The sequence below is a fragment of the Poeciliopsis prolifica genome, unplaced genomic scaffold (assembly GCF_027474105.1).
Source record: "Poeciliopsis prolifica strain line A6 unplaced genomic scaffold, Auburn_PproV2 SCAFFOLD010, whole genome shotgun sequence".
In the NCBI taxonomy this organism is placed as follows: domain Eukaryota; kingdom Metazoa; phylum Chordata; class Actinopteri; order Cyprinodontiformes; family Poeciliidae; genus Poeciliopsis; species Poeciliopsis prolifica.
In genome coordinates this window covers 6,597,696-6,614,860 of record NW_026562385.1, presented here as the reverse complement: position 1 = coordinate 6,614,860, position 17,165 = coordinate 6,597,696, and the positions used below count along the sequence as shown (strand labels likewise).

Sequence of the window (17,165 nt, the reverse complement as noted above, 5' to 3'; positions counted from 1 at the left end):
CTGCGATGCCTATATAGTTACTCTGACTTCCGCCATATTTGTGACGTCATTGTCCGCTCCTTTAGCTTTAGACGTAGTAACTACGCGGAACGTTTTCCGCGCTTTCGGCGGCGAGACCCCACAAATTGAAGACGAGTGGCGGGAGCTGCTGTCGGTAGGGGCTTGTAGAGTTTTACAGGTATTTATAGCATCGTTAGAAACGCATCGGTTGTCGATAATGGTCTTTGTAGGTTTATCTGAGCTTAAACCTCCATGTCGTTTAGCGCGAGATCATATTTGTGTTTATATCCGCCGTTTGCTAGCTGCAAACAAGTAGCTCGTTGTAAAGATAGAAGCTGCCCTCGGGTTTGAGATGAAAGCCACATGTCCCACTAAATGATAAATGATTGCGCTCACTGTGCTTAACATGACACTGAAATGTTAAGTGTGTATTCTCGAGTGCGTTTTGACTCAAGTAGTTGGTAACTTGCTATAAAGTGCCTTGTGTATTATGTGAAGCTTTTCACGTGCCTTAGTGTATTAACAACCCGCCAACTTTTTCAAAATTTCTCATGTTACAAGTACTTTATTTGGTTGGTATGTGCTAGTCCAATATAAAATAGTGCATGTGAAATGCTGCCATGCCTGTGCTTTTAGTCCCCTGGGGATAATACTTTAGCTGCAATAACATTGCCCATACTTCTGGGTTATGTGCCAAACAGCTTCACTGTTTAGCAAAACAAGTCAGACTGTCAGATTTGGTTGAATGTGCGACTAAATATCCTTTGGCTTATTCCTTTGTATCTTTGAAGTCCGACATATATTCACCCGCCTTTGTCTTCAGCTTCTAAACATTTAGAAAAATTAAGTTAAACAGTTATTTGTGAAAAATTTAAAGCTTGGAATCATTTTTTTTATGTCTGTAGATTTGCAGCTGTACCCCTACTTTGAAACGAATGAGTATTATTGCAACGAGCTTTGCATGTCTGTTGGGTTTGATGAAAGTGTATTAATTTTATTACAATTTCCTCACCTGAGCATCTATAGGTATTAACATCAGTAATCATCTATCCTTTTGTTGTTTCTCCCCAACATGTGTTTGCATCATATTTTAATATTTTCAATAGTTTACACTTTCTCAATCTGCTGCACACAATAAAGCATCTATACTGTTAGTTTTTTTCTGTGCTAATTAAGCATCTTCTGTCTCTCTTCTGATTTTCTGACTTTTTTATTTTGAATTAAATCGCTTGCAGTTATGGACTTCAAGCGACGCAACGGTGGCCCTCTCATGGGTGGTGCATCCCAGGCCAAGCGAGGTAAAGCGACTGGTGACTGGGAGGACAGTCCATCCCAGTTTGAGGAAGAATTGTCAATGTTTGATGACGTAGATATGGATGTGGAGGACGTGGAAGGACAGGCTGGACATGATGTCATTCCCGTGGGTGAGTGTTGGGCTGACTTTGACCAAAATCTCATAATGTAATTTAGTATTAACACCAACTTAACTTCCTGTCCTGTCAGGTGACCTTTTCTCAACAGATCTAAACCCTCGTTGGAAAAGGCCTCCTGCCCCCTCTCTGGATCCATCTTCAGATACATTGGTTTTCCAGCAGATTGATCTCGACTATTACCTGGGTAAATATAAAGAAACATAAAGTACATCTAGATAATGCAAAAAAAAAAATTCTACGAAACATCCAGAGGAGACAGAATATGTTATGTACAATGATAAAAAACGATGTGTGTTGTTTTTTCGCCTCCTGCAGGTGGCTCTATAGCTGGGATGCCTGGTCAGACACAAGGAAAAGTTCCTATCATTAGGATGTTTGGTGTAACAGATAGTGGAAACAGTGTGTGCTGTCATGTTCATGGGTTTGCACCTTACTTCTATGTTCCTGCACCAAGTGGTGAGTGTTTGGCATTTAGCTGTGGTTTATATGTTAAGGTGGACCTTCTGCAATACTTAAACTAGCAGGAAAAGCACCATTGGTTTTCTGACTTGTCAAACGTCTGTATACTTGTCACTATCCTGTAACTGATGTCACAATGAAAATTTTTTGCTCTTTTTTTTTTTAGGGTTCACATCTAATTACCTGGGTGAATTTCAAAAAGAACTGAACTCTGTTGTTCTTAAGGACATGCGCTCCAATAAGGACAACATCTCGATCACAGTGCTTGCTGTGGACATCTGCCGTAAAGAGAGTAAGTATAAAGCACTGGTTTTGAGTTCTTAAAGGACTTTACCAGCTGTCAGAATTTCTGATCAGGGTTTTGGAAAAATATGGAACCTCTAAATAAATCAATGCTGGAATAAAAGCCTGCATCAGAATATTATTTATTATGCTTGCTACTTTCTAGCAATGTGCTTTGATGTAAATGTTATTCCAAGCTTCTCTTTTCTTTCAACTAAAGGCATATATGGTTACCACGGACAACGCAGCCTTGATTTCTTGCGGATAACGATGGCGATGCCTCGTCTCATCGCACCTGCAAAGCGGCTGCTGGAACAGGGCTTTAAGTTTGGACCGTTCCCCATCCAGAGCTACCAGGCTTATGAGGCCAATATAGATTTTGAAATCAGGTGGTGCTTTTGGTTTTAATATGCCTTGTTAAAAAACAGAGGGAAAAGAGTGTTAAATGAATAGTAATTTTTACCAAAAAATTCCATAAAAAACCCAAAAAACTTAATGTTGTTCATAGATGCTCACCATCTAATCTACCTGAATTATTTTATTAAAGCAAGTAAGCAAACATGTAAGGAGTTAATACAAATTCATGCCACACTTTTCAATTTCATTTGTGAAATTTCCCATTCATGTCACAATTTTACATTAATACCCACATCCTAGTGAAATGCATTGCCATGGAACAAAACCAGCTCACACTGACTAAAGAACATGGCAGGCTTTATTTGCGCAATCTGACAGACCTGTTCATGTTTCATAGGTTCATGGTGGACAGTGATGTCGTGGGATGCTGCTGGATTGAACTTCCTAAAGGCAAGTACAGCGTGCGTGAAGAGAGGAGCTCAACAGACACAGTTTCTCAGACTCCAGGAAAGGTTGGTGCTGCTTTAACGAGTATCTTTACTTACCTACTCTCTTGATCCCAACTTTCTTCATTATTTTGTTGTTTTATATTGTCAGTTTTGCAAAGATATCCTATTCCACCTCTTGTACTTCTCTTGCAGGTTTCTTTGTGTCAGTATGAAGTTGATGTCGGATGGACAGACTTCATAAGTCACCCTGCAGAAGGAGAGTGGCAGAAGATCGCTCCACTTAGGGTCCTTAGCTTTGACATAGAGTGTGCAGGAAGAAAAGGTATTGTCTTGTCCTTTTCTTCCACATTATTTGAACATAAGACAAAAGCCCAGTCAAAGACCTCTTTATACTGATTTGTTTAAAAAATTTTTTTGTCCAGGCATCTTTCCAGAACCAGATAAAGATCCAGTGATTCAGATAGCCTCTATGGTCCAAAGGCAGGGTGAAACTGAGCCATTCATTCGCACAGTTTTCACCCTCCAGTCCTGCGCTAGCATTGTTGGCTCTCAGATATTATGCTTCACTCAGGAGAAACGGCTTCTTCAGGTAAGGATCAGCCTCTAGAAGGCAGAATAAGAAACTCTAACAGCAGATTTTCATATATACATATAACATTTTATTTTAAAATAAAAAAAAAATATATATTTTTTTACATTTGTCTTCTGAGCAGAGCTGGGCAGAGTTCTTGAGGACTGTGGACCCAGATATCATAACTGGATATAATATTCAGAACTTTGACTTTCCCTACTTGCTCAACAGAGCAGCTGCTTTGAAGGTGAGATAAAACTACATTTAAAATACTCTTTGAATCAGTTCCAACTTCTGGTGTGCTTTCTTAGATAGAAAATTGGTAATCAACCAGAATTTTATTGGGTTACAATATAACTAGAATCTCTTGAAATGTCTGCACACTGGAATTTGATTAAATATTTCTTCAGATCTGGATAAAAATAGAAAACGAGATTGGAGATGTCTTTGCAATTCTACTTTATTCCACTGAGCTCAGGGAATTTTTCTCTTGAAGCTGTAATTTTGTTTTTAAAAACGAGGAGATTGTCTTTATCTTATAAAATGCTCTCTGACACACGTCTTTTGAATTAGTTCTGTGCAAATAAACCGAATTTCATTTAATTTTAACATTGGTAACATTATGCAAAAGTACAAAAAACCCTAACCTATCTATTTTCTCAATTTTTATGATGTCCTTTCAGGTGGATTATTTTCCATATTTGGGTCGAATGCGAGGCATCAAATCAGTTCTGCGAGAGTCAAGCTTTCAGAGTAAGCAGATGGGGCGCAGGGAGAACAAGACTATCAACATGGAGGGTCGAGTTCAGTTTGATCTGCTGCAGGTCAGCATCCTACATGCCACTTGTACATTTAATATGTCCAATTATTGAATGGGTAAAAAAATGTTTCCAGGATTATAGATTGGTGTGTTTCTTGCAGGTTCTTCTAAGGGATTACAAATTACGCTCCTACACTCTGAATGCTGTGAGTTTCCATTTTCTACAAGAACAAAAGGAGGATGTGCAACATTCAATCATCACGGATCTGCAGGTATCCCTGGTTTTGAGATAAAAAAAAAAAATTTAACCACCACGGCTGTTTTTTCTCGCTTGGTTTCACCACCTTCTGTCTTCCATATCAGAATGGAAACGAACAAACTCGGCGCCGTTTGGCGGTCTACTGCTTGAAGGATGCCTACCTCCCGCTGCGCCTGCTGCAGAAACTGATGTGTGTGATTAACTACATGGAGATGGCCAGAGTGACGGGAGTGCCTCTCACTTACCTCCTCTCCAGAGGACAGCAGATCAAAGTTGTCTCTCAGCTGCTGCGGCAGGTAAGACACTTTACTTCATGTGTGCTTTTTTTCCCCCACTTGACAGATACTAACTTGCAAATGAGTCCGGTTAGAGAGGGGCTGTTTCTCTGCCACACCCTGACAGGGTTGTAGGTCAGTTTGTAGTAGGAAAATAATTAGGAAAACATTTATGAGCTTCATAAAACAAGAAATAGTTTCAAACTGAGAGAGAATTCTTTCCCCACCTTTAAAAGTCATTGGTCTGCAAGTTTTTTCAGTCTGTCCTGTCAAATATTAATATCCAAAAACCTTCTGGGCCGTTCCGTTTTGTTAAATGTGACTCAAAGAGTGAGAGATGGTGGCAGTAATGAATGCATGGATTGATTTCTGAATCCACTTAGAAATAAGTATGTACGTCTCTGTTTTAAGGCTATGAAACAGGATCTGGTAATGCCTGTTGTGAAAACTGAGGGGGGAGAAGACTACACGGGAGCAACGGTTATTGAGCCAGAAAAAGGGTCTGTGCATCTACTGGTTCTTTAGGCTATTGTGTGTTCAAAAATCTACTGCTCTCTGTTAGGTACAGATATTAAATTATCCAGTATTCTTTACTTTTGCAGCTATTACAGCGTTCCCATTGCCACCCTGGACTTTTCCTCCTTGTATCCGTCCATCATGATGGCTCACAATCTGTGCTACACCACTTTGCTGCAGAAAGGCTCTGCTGAGAAACTGGGGTAAGCCTTTTCATTCTGGATTTGTACCATCAGCAACCCACAAGGAAGAAACTGACTGTTTGCAAAAAGACGTTTGTGGGATCAGATTGCTTTCACAACACTCTGCTGTGTGGACGCTCTTACTGAGGGAAGAAGATTTGAAATAGTTCTTCTTGGTATTAGTGAGGCGTGTGAGAAAGGACTAAAACTATTAGTTAGGACTAACTAACTACAAGGTAGCTATAAGAAAATGAATATTATTTATGTCTTATTCTCTTTGAAAAAAAAATCAGATTCAGCAAATCAAAGCCTTGTAAAAACCAAAGATCAGATATATGATTCACAAATCTCAGCAGTGCGTCTTTTCACTAGTGCTTACAATTAAGTTGGAATAAATAACTACTATTTTCAGACCAAGTTTTTGGAGATTTGTTTATAATGGCTATATGTTTCTATGTCTGCAGATTGTCACCAGATGACTTCATCAAGACTCCCACAGGTGATGATTTTGTGAAGAGCTCTGTGAGAAAAGGTCTTCTTCCAGAGATCCTGGAGAACCTGCTGTCTGCCCGAAAGAGGTTTGAGCTACTTTAAAATCAAAAAAGCGCTAATAGTCTGAATTTAGACGGTATGCATTAGTTTTTACATTAATCTACAACTATTTGATGTTTAGCATACCCAGTCCAAGAGATGATGCTCTATAATATGGTTTAATGAAACATATGGCTGCAGCTTTTTTGCTATTATATATTATGTTATATAATAGCAGATCACTTGGTTATTTTAGCTCTGAAGTTTATTCCCATTTGTCCCCACAGGGCCAAAGCGGAGCTAAAGAAGGAAACCGATCCTTTCAAGAAGCAGGTGCTGGATGGCCGACAGCTAGCCCTGAAAATCAGTGCTAACTCTGTGTACGGCTTCACCGGGGCCCAGGTGGGCAAACTGCCCTGCTTGGAGATCTCACAGGTGAGCTCTTCCTTGTTCCAGTTAATCAGATGTTGAATGGCTCTAGGTGAATAGGCACGCTGTGGTTTCCCAGTTCAGTTTTGGCCATGATCAGCTATTTTGTTTTTTACTCAGTTTTTGCCATGTTTTTGTTCTGCACAGATGAGAAGGTAGAGCATCTACGGCAACCGACTGAGATTTAGGGTTAAGATAAGAAACTGCAGAACAGGTGGAGATGGAGATGCTTAGATGAAACAAGATATTTACACCATTTTTTTCTCATAGTCTGAAATTAAAACACACTAAACATTTCCTCTTTCAGCTTGGTTTCATTATTTGTGTTTGCTAATTAAGGCGAGAGATATGATGCACTTTTATTTACCATTTTTACATTTGCTTTTATCTCTTATAGAGTGTCACTGGTTTTGGAAGACAAATGATTGAGAAAACCAAACAACTGGTGGAGTCCAAGTATACAGTCTCCAATGGCTACCAAGCTGATGCCAGGGTGAGACACATCTGTCTCTTTATAACTGAAAAAAATCTCTCGCTTTGTTTTTCAGGGATTTTTTTGGGTTTATTTAAAATATAACCCTTTTTGTCTCTCTTAAGGTGGTTTATGGAGACACAGACTCTGTCATGGTCAAACTCGGAGTTACAACCGTAAAAGAAGCCATGGAAATAGGGAGGGAAGCTGCTGAGTGGGTGTCGTCACATTTCACTCCACCCATCAAGCTGGAGTTTGAGAAGGTAAAATATGTCCTTTAATAGGACAGATGAGGCTAATATGAGTGTAATCAAGTCAGCAGTGTACACCGTGTTCCAAATTATTATGAAAGTGATACTTTCTTTAATGGTCAATAAGGAATGGAACCATTAATGAAACCATTACAGTACGATAACGCTTCAGTCTTTGTTAAATATCTAATATTTTCATAACTGGTCATACGGCACTAAACTATCTGATGATTTTCGTCAGCAGAGATCCTTTCTTGTTCCCTGTGGATTGAAACCTCTGGCTTGCTTAATAATGTGGAACATCCTTCTCAAGTAGATTTTCCTTTAACTGAGCTCATCAGACAAACTAATCAACCCAGCTATCTGAAATTAATTATAGTGATTCAAAGAGCCCTGACACACAGCACCATTTATAAATTTAACAGCACAACAAAAAATTTTATCTTTATGAGACTTCAAGTCCAATTTGCAAAATAATTTGGAAACTGTAATTCCAATAACTCATAAGTCAGAACCAGACATAAACTGGATAAACTTCCTGGGAATCTGTTTTTTGCATTTACAAATGTCTTAAATAACTACTTGCATTGGTTTTTCATGCTTTAACAATGTTGTACTTGTTGTACCTGTAAGATGTGCAAAATATTTCTTTTACATTTTTACTTTTGTGAGGATGGTTTTTGCAAAGTAACCAAAATTCTGAAATGTAAATATTTTCTAGATCTGGATAACAATAAAACGATTAAACATATCTTATACTTAATCCATTTAAATATAAGAATTTCTTAAAACACTGCTCCAAGTCCAGTGTAATTTTTTTTCTCATTTTTTTTTCAATAGTTTAATTTAAATGATATGTTAACGAGTCAGGCAGTCATTCACATGTCTGTCCATCAGCCCAACCACTTACTTAATGTCTTTACTTTTTGTAGTTATTTTTTTTGACCGAAAGACTAAATACTAGAGCACAATTTACTCAAAATTTATTTTGAGTAAAATAAATGGTGCTGGCAAGTAGTACTCTGGATATGTACAGAGTTTGGGGATAAAAGATGATTAGAAACCTTGTGAATAATAAGTAAAGTGTTGGATTTCCTGTAACTCCTTTAAAAGTGAGGAACACTGTTCAGTATTTTCTTTGGTCACTTCAAATGTATTTCTGTGTTTGATCTCCACAGGTCTACTACCCGTACCTGCTGATCAATAAGAAGCGCTATGCAGGCCTGTATTTCTCCTCCAGTCCAGACACTCATGACAAGATGGACTGTAAAGGCATTGAGACAGTCCGCAGAGACAACTGCCCTCTAGTGGCCAATCTTATTAACACTTGTCTACAAAAGATCCTCATTGAGAGGTACAGTCTGCTTGAACTTGCTGCATTGAATCTCAATAAAGCTGACCTTCATGTGTTTCTGTAAGCATTACAACTACAAAAAGTACAATTTTAGGTGAATTCTTTTGTGTTTTCTTTAGGGATCCTCAAGGTGCGGTGGATCATGCGAAAGAAGTGATCTCAGACCTGCTGTGCAATCGCATTGACATCAGTCAGCTGGTCATCACTAAGGAGTTAACGCGTACAGCCCAGGAGTACGCTGGCAAGCAGGCACACGTGGAGCTGGCCGAAAGGTCGGATTATTTAGCAACTCCTCATTTCAGATAAGGTTCAGAGAAAAGAAATGTTTTTGTCGGAAATTTTCTTGTTCATGTTGGTGTTTTTTTTTTTTTTTTTACAGGATGAGGAAAAGGGATGCAGGTAGCGCCCCAAACCTGGGAGACAGAGTCCCCTACGTCATCATCAAGGCTGCAAAGGGAGCAGCCGCTTACATGAAGTCAGAGGTATGCAACACATGTGAGCTGTCGTTTTTCTCTTCAATGCACATTTAATTCCTCTGTTATTCCTAATTCTCAGGACCCAATCTATGTTCTGGAGAACAATATTCCCATCGACACGCAGTACTACCTGGAGCAGCAGCTGTCCAAGCCGCTGCTGAGGATATTCGAGCCCATTCTGGGGGAGACCAAGGCAGAGAGCGTCCTGCTAAGTACAAGAACTCACCAATTATTTCGACCTTTTCTTCATTATGTTTGTTACTAATGCTAGACCTGCCACCACAGCAACAAATTTCACTAGACGAAATTTGATTTTAATCAAGTCAATAAAATCACTTGATTTCATTCAGAAGTGTTAGAGTAAACATGACTATACAGTTTTGGTTTATATTAGAGTGTAGAAAAAGATAAATTATAGTCTTTTTCATTATTATGCATTACTTTATCACATAAAATACATTGCCGTTTCTGGTTGTGATAAAATGTGGTGTAAATATCTGAATACTTTTTCAAGTCAGGTCAAACATCTAATTGGAAATAAATCTTAGACACTTGCACATTACAGTGTGATGACAGTAGCAGCGAGAATGCATTGTTTCTTTTTTAGCAGAGAAATGTGACTGCAGCCTGAACGGTTTAAATGTTCTCTTTTTAGAGGGCGACCACACGCGCTGCAAGACTGTGTTGACCTCGAAGGTCGGAGGCCTCATGGCTTTCGCTCAGAAGAGAAGCACCTGCATCGGCTGCAAAGCTGTGCTCAAGACTGATGGTCTGATTTTACTTCCTGTGCTTTTTATTTTATTTTGATTGATATGTACTTCTCAGGTCGCTTTATATTTATATTTAATATTATTTATATTTAATCTTTGTCCTTCCAGCTGCTGTGTGTGATTTCTGCAAAAAGAAAGAGTCTGAACTTTATCAAAAAGAGGTGCGCAAGTGACTGACAGATTCGATTCTTTTCTTATTTTCTTGGTTTTAAATTTTTCCATTTCGACTTTTATTTTTTTAATAATGGAATAGATCTTCCACCTGAATACGTTGGAGGAGCGTTTCTCCCGTCTGTGGACTCAGTGCCAGCGCTGCCAGGGTTCACTCCATGAAGATGTGCTCTGCACCAGGTACAGAAGAAACGCCCGATCCACATTTTTCTCTAAACTCGAAGCTTTATTAACTGTAAAAAATGTAACACTGCCTCTGCTCACTGTTCTGCAGTCGTGATTGTCCAATCTTCTACATGAGGAAGAAGGTTCAGAAAGATCTGGATGACCAGAGCAAGCTTGTGTCTCGATTCGGATGGTGATTAAAAACCTCATCCTGCTGGATAGCATCTTGTATGCATTGTTTGTGACTGTAAAAATGCCTTTGTTTGACTTTTTTTTTTAATGTTTTCTATAAATACATTTACTTGTAGTGCCTTTTTGTAAAATAAAGTCAAATTTAATTTTGTTAAGTGGAATCATTTTCTGGTCAGTAACTGAACAGGTGTTTGGGTTAACGTGGCATTAACCGGATGCTGACCTGCATGTTTGACTTTCCGATATTGTGAGATGTCAGACTGAACTGCTTCAGAGCTGTGAAATAAGTTGCTCTTTCTCACCTCAAAACCACAGCTCTTCCTCTGGTTTACTAGCTGACAGACAAAACCCTGAGCCTAGTTTAGCTTTAGCACAAACAAAAAAATTAAATGGTACTCTGCACAAAATTTTCTTAAAAGGGCAGTATGATGTAAAATTATTTTTTGAGTTATAATATTCCCTCCTCAAAAACGCAAATAGTGATTTTGATTCTTTCATGCATGTTTGAGGAATCCTTGAATCTCCCATGACAACCATTTGGTATTGGTTAAATGTTTGCAAAATTGAAAAGTCAATTTCTTTTTATGCTTGTTATTGACATACACATCATTTTTATAACTGAAGGCAATGGCTACATTAAGCTGTGAAATAGCAGTTTGTGCCTGGAAAATACACAATACTACCCCTTTAAGCAATACTGAAAAACTTCCCCTTAGTGATCCATTTTAGCCCAATTATGAAAGCAAAAGTCAATTGATTCAACTGTAGACTGTATATAGACTTTACATTTTCCATCAGACATGGCTCAGATGAAGATTTTGTATATTTAAGTAGTAAGTAGTTGCACTGTGCAGCGGGACTACAGCTATGATAGGGTAGATAAAGGGGCTCTGCATAGGATGGTGACTGGAACTGTTACAACTCTAAATAGTCTGAATTAATTCATTTAAACCAGAAAAATGTTCCTAAAATAGACTGCAGCACTTCTGCCTCAAGCTGGTTAAGCATTGATCTGCTAAATAATTTTTACTAATCCATTTATCAATTTAACGGCTTCTCTCGTAATCATATGCTCAGTTACCATCTCTATGAATATCTCCTGGAGATCTGCAACTAACTTTGGTTGACAATGCAATGACACATGATATAACAGCAGAGATTTCTAAAAAAAAAAAAAAAGCAACTCAAGATGTGACTTTATTTACTTTGCATTCAGCATTGTAATTTTATATATATTTTTTCATTACAGTGGGGGATGCATCAAGTAGTTCTACAAAAATAGAAAACTATTAGTGACATACAATCAAAAAACTTTCTATATACTAACCATCCAGCATCTCTCATGATCGGAAAACTGATAAAACACTGGCTTCAGCATGAGTGTGCAAATAACGCGGCACGAATGTTTTCACAACTCACATGCTGTGGCGATGAGGTGACAGAGTGCTGTAACAAAGTGTGCGCAGACAGTGAATTATAAATGCAACCAACACTGAGAATGCTACACACGATGCGAGTGTACAGGCCTGTAAGCAGATTACTCGGAGCCCGATAAAAAGCATTTTCCTGAGTAAATTTTGAAAGTGGCACAAACTTATCCTAATGTCTAATGAACACAAAAGTATAAAGTTAAGCTGGGAGACTGAAACGTGGTTCGAAGGTTTCAACAGAAGAATCTGCTCCATGGTAATATTACCGACATACAAAATAAACTACTGTTGTGTTTTAAGAGACTACAGACCTCTATTCTGAAATGAGTGGAAAAACCTGACTAAAGCAACGAGCAAATGTCCTATGAAAAATATACTGAAGGTATTTGTTCTCTTTCAATGTCAAACACTGACATTCGATTCAAAATAAAAATAAAAAAAAAAGTCTCAAAAGTATTTAATGTGAATGCAGACTGAGCTCCTCACCCATTGTTATTGTGCAAAGTGCAGTTACGCACAGCATACAGTGAAATCCTCCTTAAGCAGATGAACACTGAAGAAATGACAAACATGGCGGCGGTAGAAACGGTGGCAGCGACGAAAATCGATTCTGCACCGTCTGCTTCACCGCCGCCTCCACAGTGAGGGGCGGTATGATACAAGTGCTCTCAGGGATGCTGGCTGGATGTATGTGTGTGCTATAGTATAATGCAGCGTCTCGGATTGCTCTTCTTGCTCTTCTTGTTGCTGCGATTGGTCTCCTTGTATCTTCTGATCTCCCGCACCAGCGAATAGAAGGCTTCCTCCACACCCTGCAAGACCAGACAGAAAAAAAAACAAAAAAATATGTAGATTACACAGAAAGGAAGCCAAAGTTACTCAATGATTTGTTTGGTAACATTTTCAGATTTTGGTTTCTGAACAAGTTGTTCACTTCAGTCTCTTAGTACATACATTAGTGGTGGTCCAGAAATCAATCACATTTAAAAAGTGTATTTATTGGTTGCAAACTTCTATAATTTTATGGCTTTAAATGTAACCCAAAATTAGGGTTTTTTGAAATCTGACCCATTTCATAAAAAATAAAACCATTTTAATAAAGAAATTTGAAGGCCATGTTTACTATTTTCAAAATCATGGGTGAAAAAAAAATAAAAAACAGTCTTGAAGGTTTTCTAACAGATACTGTCCACAAGGAGGCTAGCCCACAAAATGCCACTGCTTAACAAGCTGCTCTTCATTGAGAGCTGCAGCCAAGGGCATTAATGGAAAGTTTGGTGGAAGAAAAACCAGGTCAATTCAGTCAGACCTCAACCCCTTAATCCTCATATTACAAACAAAACTTGTGAAAAGTATTATTTTGTGTGCAATCAAACTATTCAATTTCCAATGCACTTTGTGAATTCAACTGCTGAGATAAAAAATTCACGTTTCCATTGCAGTTTAATTGAGTTAAACCACAGGTGTTCCTGATTCCACACACCTGTCTGGTTTTAGCAGACGTCTCTACGAACGGCACTCCGTAGCTCCGTGCCAGCTCCTGAGCCTGCTTCGTCTCCACCGTGCGGGCGCTCAGGTCGCTCTTGTTCCCCACCAGCACCATGGGAACACTGTCACTGTCCTTCACCCGGTTGATTTGCTCTCTGAGGGGATGACATGTAAAAAAAAAAACCTAAAAAAACAAACCCTCAGACAATGAGGCTGACCTCGTTCGCAGCCACCCATCTGGGTCGGTCGCTTTTTTTTTTTTACACAAACGAACTGCAGAGTCTAAACTCTAAAGGAGCCGTTCGACTTGAAATGAGCAAAATTACAGGAGCTGCCTTGATTCAAACGATCAGAAATTTTAACCACTCAGCATGTGTGTTTGAGATAAATGTGCACAGTTCCTGCTCAGCAGGAAATGGCCTTCATAGCTAAACTGTTGAGTCCTGCAGTAATCTGATGTCCTAAAAACAGCAAAGTGTGACTCAATCTGTTCTGAGTCAACATGGTGTCTCTCTCCAGCACCTATTTACTGCGGATCCAGAATTTTGAGATGTTTTTTTTTTAAATCACTCTCTACCTGTAAAGGTGAACATCCTCAAAGGACTTGGTGTTGTTGATGGCAAACACACAGAGGAAGCCCTCGCCAGTCCTCATGTACTGGTCCCTCATGGCGCTGTACTCCTCCTGACCTGCAGTGTCCAGGATGTCCAGCAGACACGTCTCCCCGTCGATCACCACCTGTTTTCTGTACGAGTCCTGCGTCACAAACACGTCATCATCCAAACAATTAGTTTAGCTGAAGTTGCACCTTAGTTATTCATCCCTTATTAACGGGACGTTAATGATTTATATCTCTGAGCGGCTTTAAATGAAACCGATAAGATCTTCCACATAGGCTTCAGAATTTAATTTACCAGATGTGACTACGGCAAGCTGAACAGTTTTCTCTTTTTAGCAGAGCTGATAAAACATTTAAAATTTGGTTCCAATCTGTGAAAAAATGCTTCGACTTCATTATGCCTCCTTTATGAGGCGTGATGTCCTCTGCATCTATTTCACAGTTACAATCTCTGCTTAAGAAAAACACTGTCTACATTCGTTACGGTCCTCCTCAATTAAGATAAACTGAGCTTTTGGAAAAGGTTATTCCAGACAATGTGCAGGAACCTCCTCCCAGCTGTCCCTGCACATTGTTGGGTCAGTTGGCTGAAAGAAGGCGGCTACTGCAGTTTATTTTGCAAACAGAAAACATGTAGTTCCAGTGCCGGTCGAGAATAAACAGCCATAACGTGGAAACGAAGTGCATGTCAATTATTGCTTTCACTGAGGTATTGCGGTTTTGAAACTCTCACAGATGGCGAGCAGTGAGCAGCACATCTGCTAAGCAGACAACTGCAGGCTACAGTAGACAAATGACCAACCAATTATTGGCATTAAATAATCATTTGACTTTAGCTGTCGAGTACTGAAAGTAGAATCAAGTTGCAGAGCATGTCTATTGCTCTGAATGAGAGTTTTTAAATGACATTGTTACACATCTACTTGATTTAAAAACAATATTGAAATCTGAAAATGAGATCTGTTGTAATTTGGTGCGATATAAACAAGCAGAATGGTTTGATGTACTCGCATGTCCAAGAAATGTGAACTAAATGAATGAATGCTCTGTTAAATATACATATTTACTTAAGACTATCCCATAATCTAAATTCTATTGTAACTTTCCATATTGAAATCAAAATAAAATGTCATAATTAGCCTGAGAATATTCATCATTTTTATGTTTCTTGTGGTTTCCTCTTTGAGCAACTTGAGAGCTCCCTCTTTGCTGCTGTGCACTGCTTGGCAGCTTGATGAAAAGTGGCACTTACACTTCATTGTCTCCAGCTCATAAGACACAGCGTATGAATTTTCTTCTTGTTACAATAAAAGGCAGTCGCAAAAGGAGAACATTTCATGTCTCATAATAAAACTAAAACTATTTTAAAACGCAGCACTGTGTCAAAAAAGAAGTCTGAGTAATTACCCAGAAAATATGAGTTTGATACATTTCCAGAGCATTCTGCACAGTAAGCAACTCAAAAAAACTATTAAAATTTACCATCCGTTTGTATTTTTAGTTTAAACCTACAGGTCAAAAACAAAATGACAAATGCATTGATATAAAATTAGAACCTGGAGGATTAGTTACATGACAATATCATTGTACATTTCTACTCAAGTGTATAATTTTGACCGAATCCCAAAAAGGGCTGGTGACTAATCTGAATGAAATCGGTGTTAGATTATTAATGATCTATAAAAACTGGGAGCCTCATGACATTGAAATTAATTACTTTTACATAAATAAAACTTTTCTTTTTACACCAATTTACATTTTTAACTTTTATGTCACACACTCTTAAAGTTTTGCTGCCAACAACATGAGCTCCAACATGACAGATCAGACTGCGGTGGCCTTTAAAAGTCATGCAACCATTAACATCAGAATAACCCTAACACACCCTGATATTTAGAGCCGATGCGGCTTCCTGCAGCGGCGGTCGCAGCGTGGCGGTCTTGTTCTCACCTCGATGGTGGGATCATACTCGTCCACGAAGTGGTTCTGGATCAGCTGGATGGTGAGAGCGCTCTTCCCCACGCCTCCAGCACCGACCACCACAAGTTTGTACTCGGTCATGCCTGCAGAAACGAGTCGGGTCAACAGGTGGGCGAGTCTGTTGGAAGTTAAAAGCCGCGATTTCATAATCAGGTGATCATTAACAGATCTTCTTCTTCTTCTTCCCCCCCCCCCAGCGACAATCCGCTCTCTCGTCCCCGAACTGACATGGCGAAGAATCTAACCCAGATTTATCTCCCCCGTTCAAGACGCTTTTGTTCAACTCGTGTCGGGTTTTATCAGTGCGGAGAGGCGGCGAGTGAGGGCGAGAAGTTAGAAAACACGTTCAGCTGTGCTTACCTGTCCGCGGGGATGTGAAACACTGAATTGAAAGTTGAGTTTCCGACAGATAAGTGAGATTAGCTTGCTACATAACGTTAGCAAGAGATTGTTTCCTTATTCAAAAGCACTGGGAGAAACACTTCAGTGTCTGACAACTTATCTGTCAGGCTAGATACAGAAATCACTATTCGGGCTGGACAATCCTCAAAGTGCGAGGGAAAAAAATGCTGAACTTAATACAAAGATGTACAAGCAAGAAAATGTAGTAATTCCTACTTCTTCTCAGCTGCGGTTCATTGTAAGTGGAGCCTTAATCGCCTTGTAAGGCAACCAATCAAATGACGATATCAACGAATGACGTCCTTTCTGGCCAATCAGAATGAAGCCTTGGTTTATAATCCCGCCCAAAGATTGCAAAAATCCCCAATCATGGACAGTTTTGTCTTCGTTTGGGCGCGGCTTCCCGGACAGCTTTTCCTTTCTTGCAGATCCTTCTCTTTAACTTCGCCTCGGACTCAACATGCTGATGAGCAGTTCTTACAGGCGTTGCGTAACATAAAAAACAAACAAAAAAAAAAAAAAAAAAAAAAAAAAACAGTAAAAATCCTGTAACACATTTAAACTATTATTTTTGTCTTTATTTGAACCCCGCTACCTATTTAGGGGTTATTTTGAAAGTTTTACCTGGAATATTTTTACCTCTATTTTATGACTCCCCTGATTTGTGACGTGTGTTCCGAGATGATTGAATATTTACCGCCCTCTGATTGTGACTCTTGATAACTGCAACTCAATATTTACATCTGAAACATCTGAATAGACAAATATGGACGAAGTAATAAAAATAGTGAATGTAGAGAACTGATTTTCTTTGCAGCACAGATCCAGTTCAAAGGGTAAACATTCCCGAGATAACCTGGACAAATATTGACAGGACAGCATCGCACAGTAA

The 17,165-nt window shown here is 39.0% G+C and overlaps 2 protein-coding genes across 3 annotated transcripts; one reads left to right on the top strand and one right to left on the bottom strand.

The window, feature by feature from the left end:
• The first annotated feature begins 86 nt into the window (after positions 1-86).
• On the top strand, positions 87-10,509 carry pold1 (polymerase (DNA directed), delta 1, catalytic subunit). The gene is made up of 27 exons (XM_055035287.1): positions 87-154; positions 1,236-1,424; positions 1,504-1,617; positions 1,749-1,889; positions 2,059-2,184; positions 2,395-2,563; positions 2,929-3,043; positions 3,173-3,302; positions 3,403-3,569; positions 3,694-3,798; positions 4,235-4,375; positions 4,473-4,583; positions 4,675-4,866; positions 5,257-5,345; positions 5,448-5,564; positions 6,008-6,121; positions 6,362-6,509; positions 6,901-6,996; positions 7,101-7,238; positions 8,405-8,580; positions 8,700-8,852; positions 8,960-9,062; positions 9,136-9,268; positions 9,712-9,825; positions 9,935-9,987; positions 10,080-10,177; positions 10,272-10,509. Exons 2-27 carry the CDS (start codon positions 1,238-1,240, stop codon positions 10,357-10,359), a joined length of 3,318 nt encoding a protein of 1,105 aa, XP_054891262.1. The 5' UTR covers positions 87-154; positions 1,236-1,237; the 3' UTR covers positions 10,360-10,509.
• Positions 10,510-11,538: 1,029 nt separating this feature from the next.
• zgc:55558 (GTPase KRas) lies at positions 11,539-16,696 on the bottom strand. 2 transcript variants are annotated; one of them, XM_055035291.1, is made up of 5 exons: positions 16,232-16,696; positions 15,842-15,989; positions 13,850-14,028; positions 13,268-13,427; positions 11,539-12,596 (listed from the first exon to the last, which is right to left on the bottom strand). In XM_055035291.1, the coding sequence occupies exons 2-5, from the start codon at positions 15,950-15,952 to the stop codon at positions 12,483-12,485; spliced, it is 564 nt and encodes a 187-aa protein (XP_054891266.1). In that variant the 5' UTR covers positions 15,953-15,989; positions 16,232-16,696; the 3' UTR covers positions 11,539-12,482. The 2 variants fall into 2 exon arrangements, with proteins under 2 accessions (XP_054891266.1, XP_054891265.1); XM_055035290.1 differs by having other exon boundaries at positions 15,842-15,954; positions 16,232-16,692.
• Between the last annotated feature and the right edge of the window lie 469 nt (positions 16,697-17,165).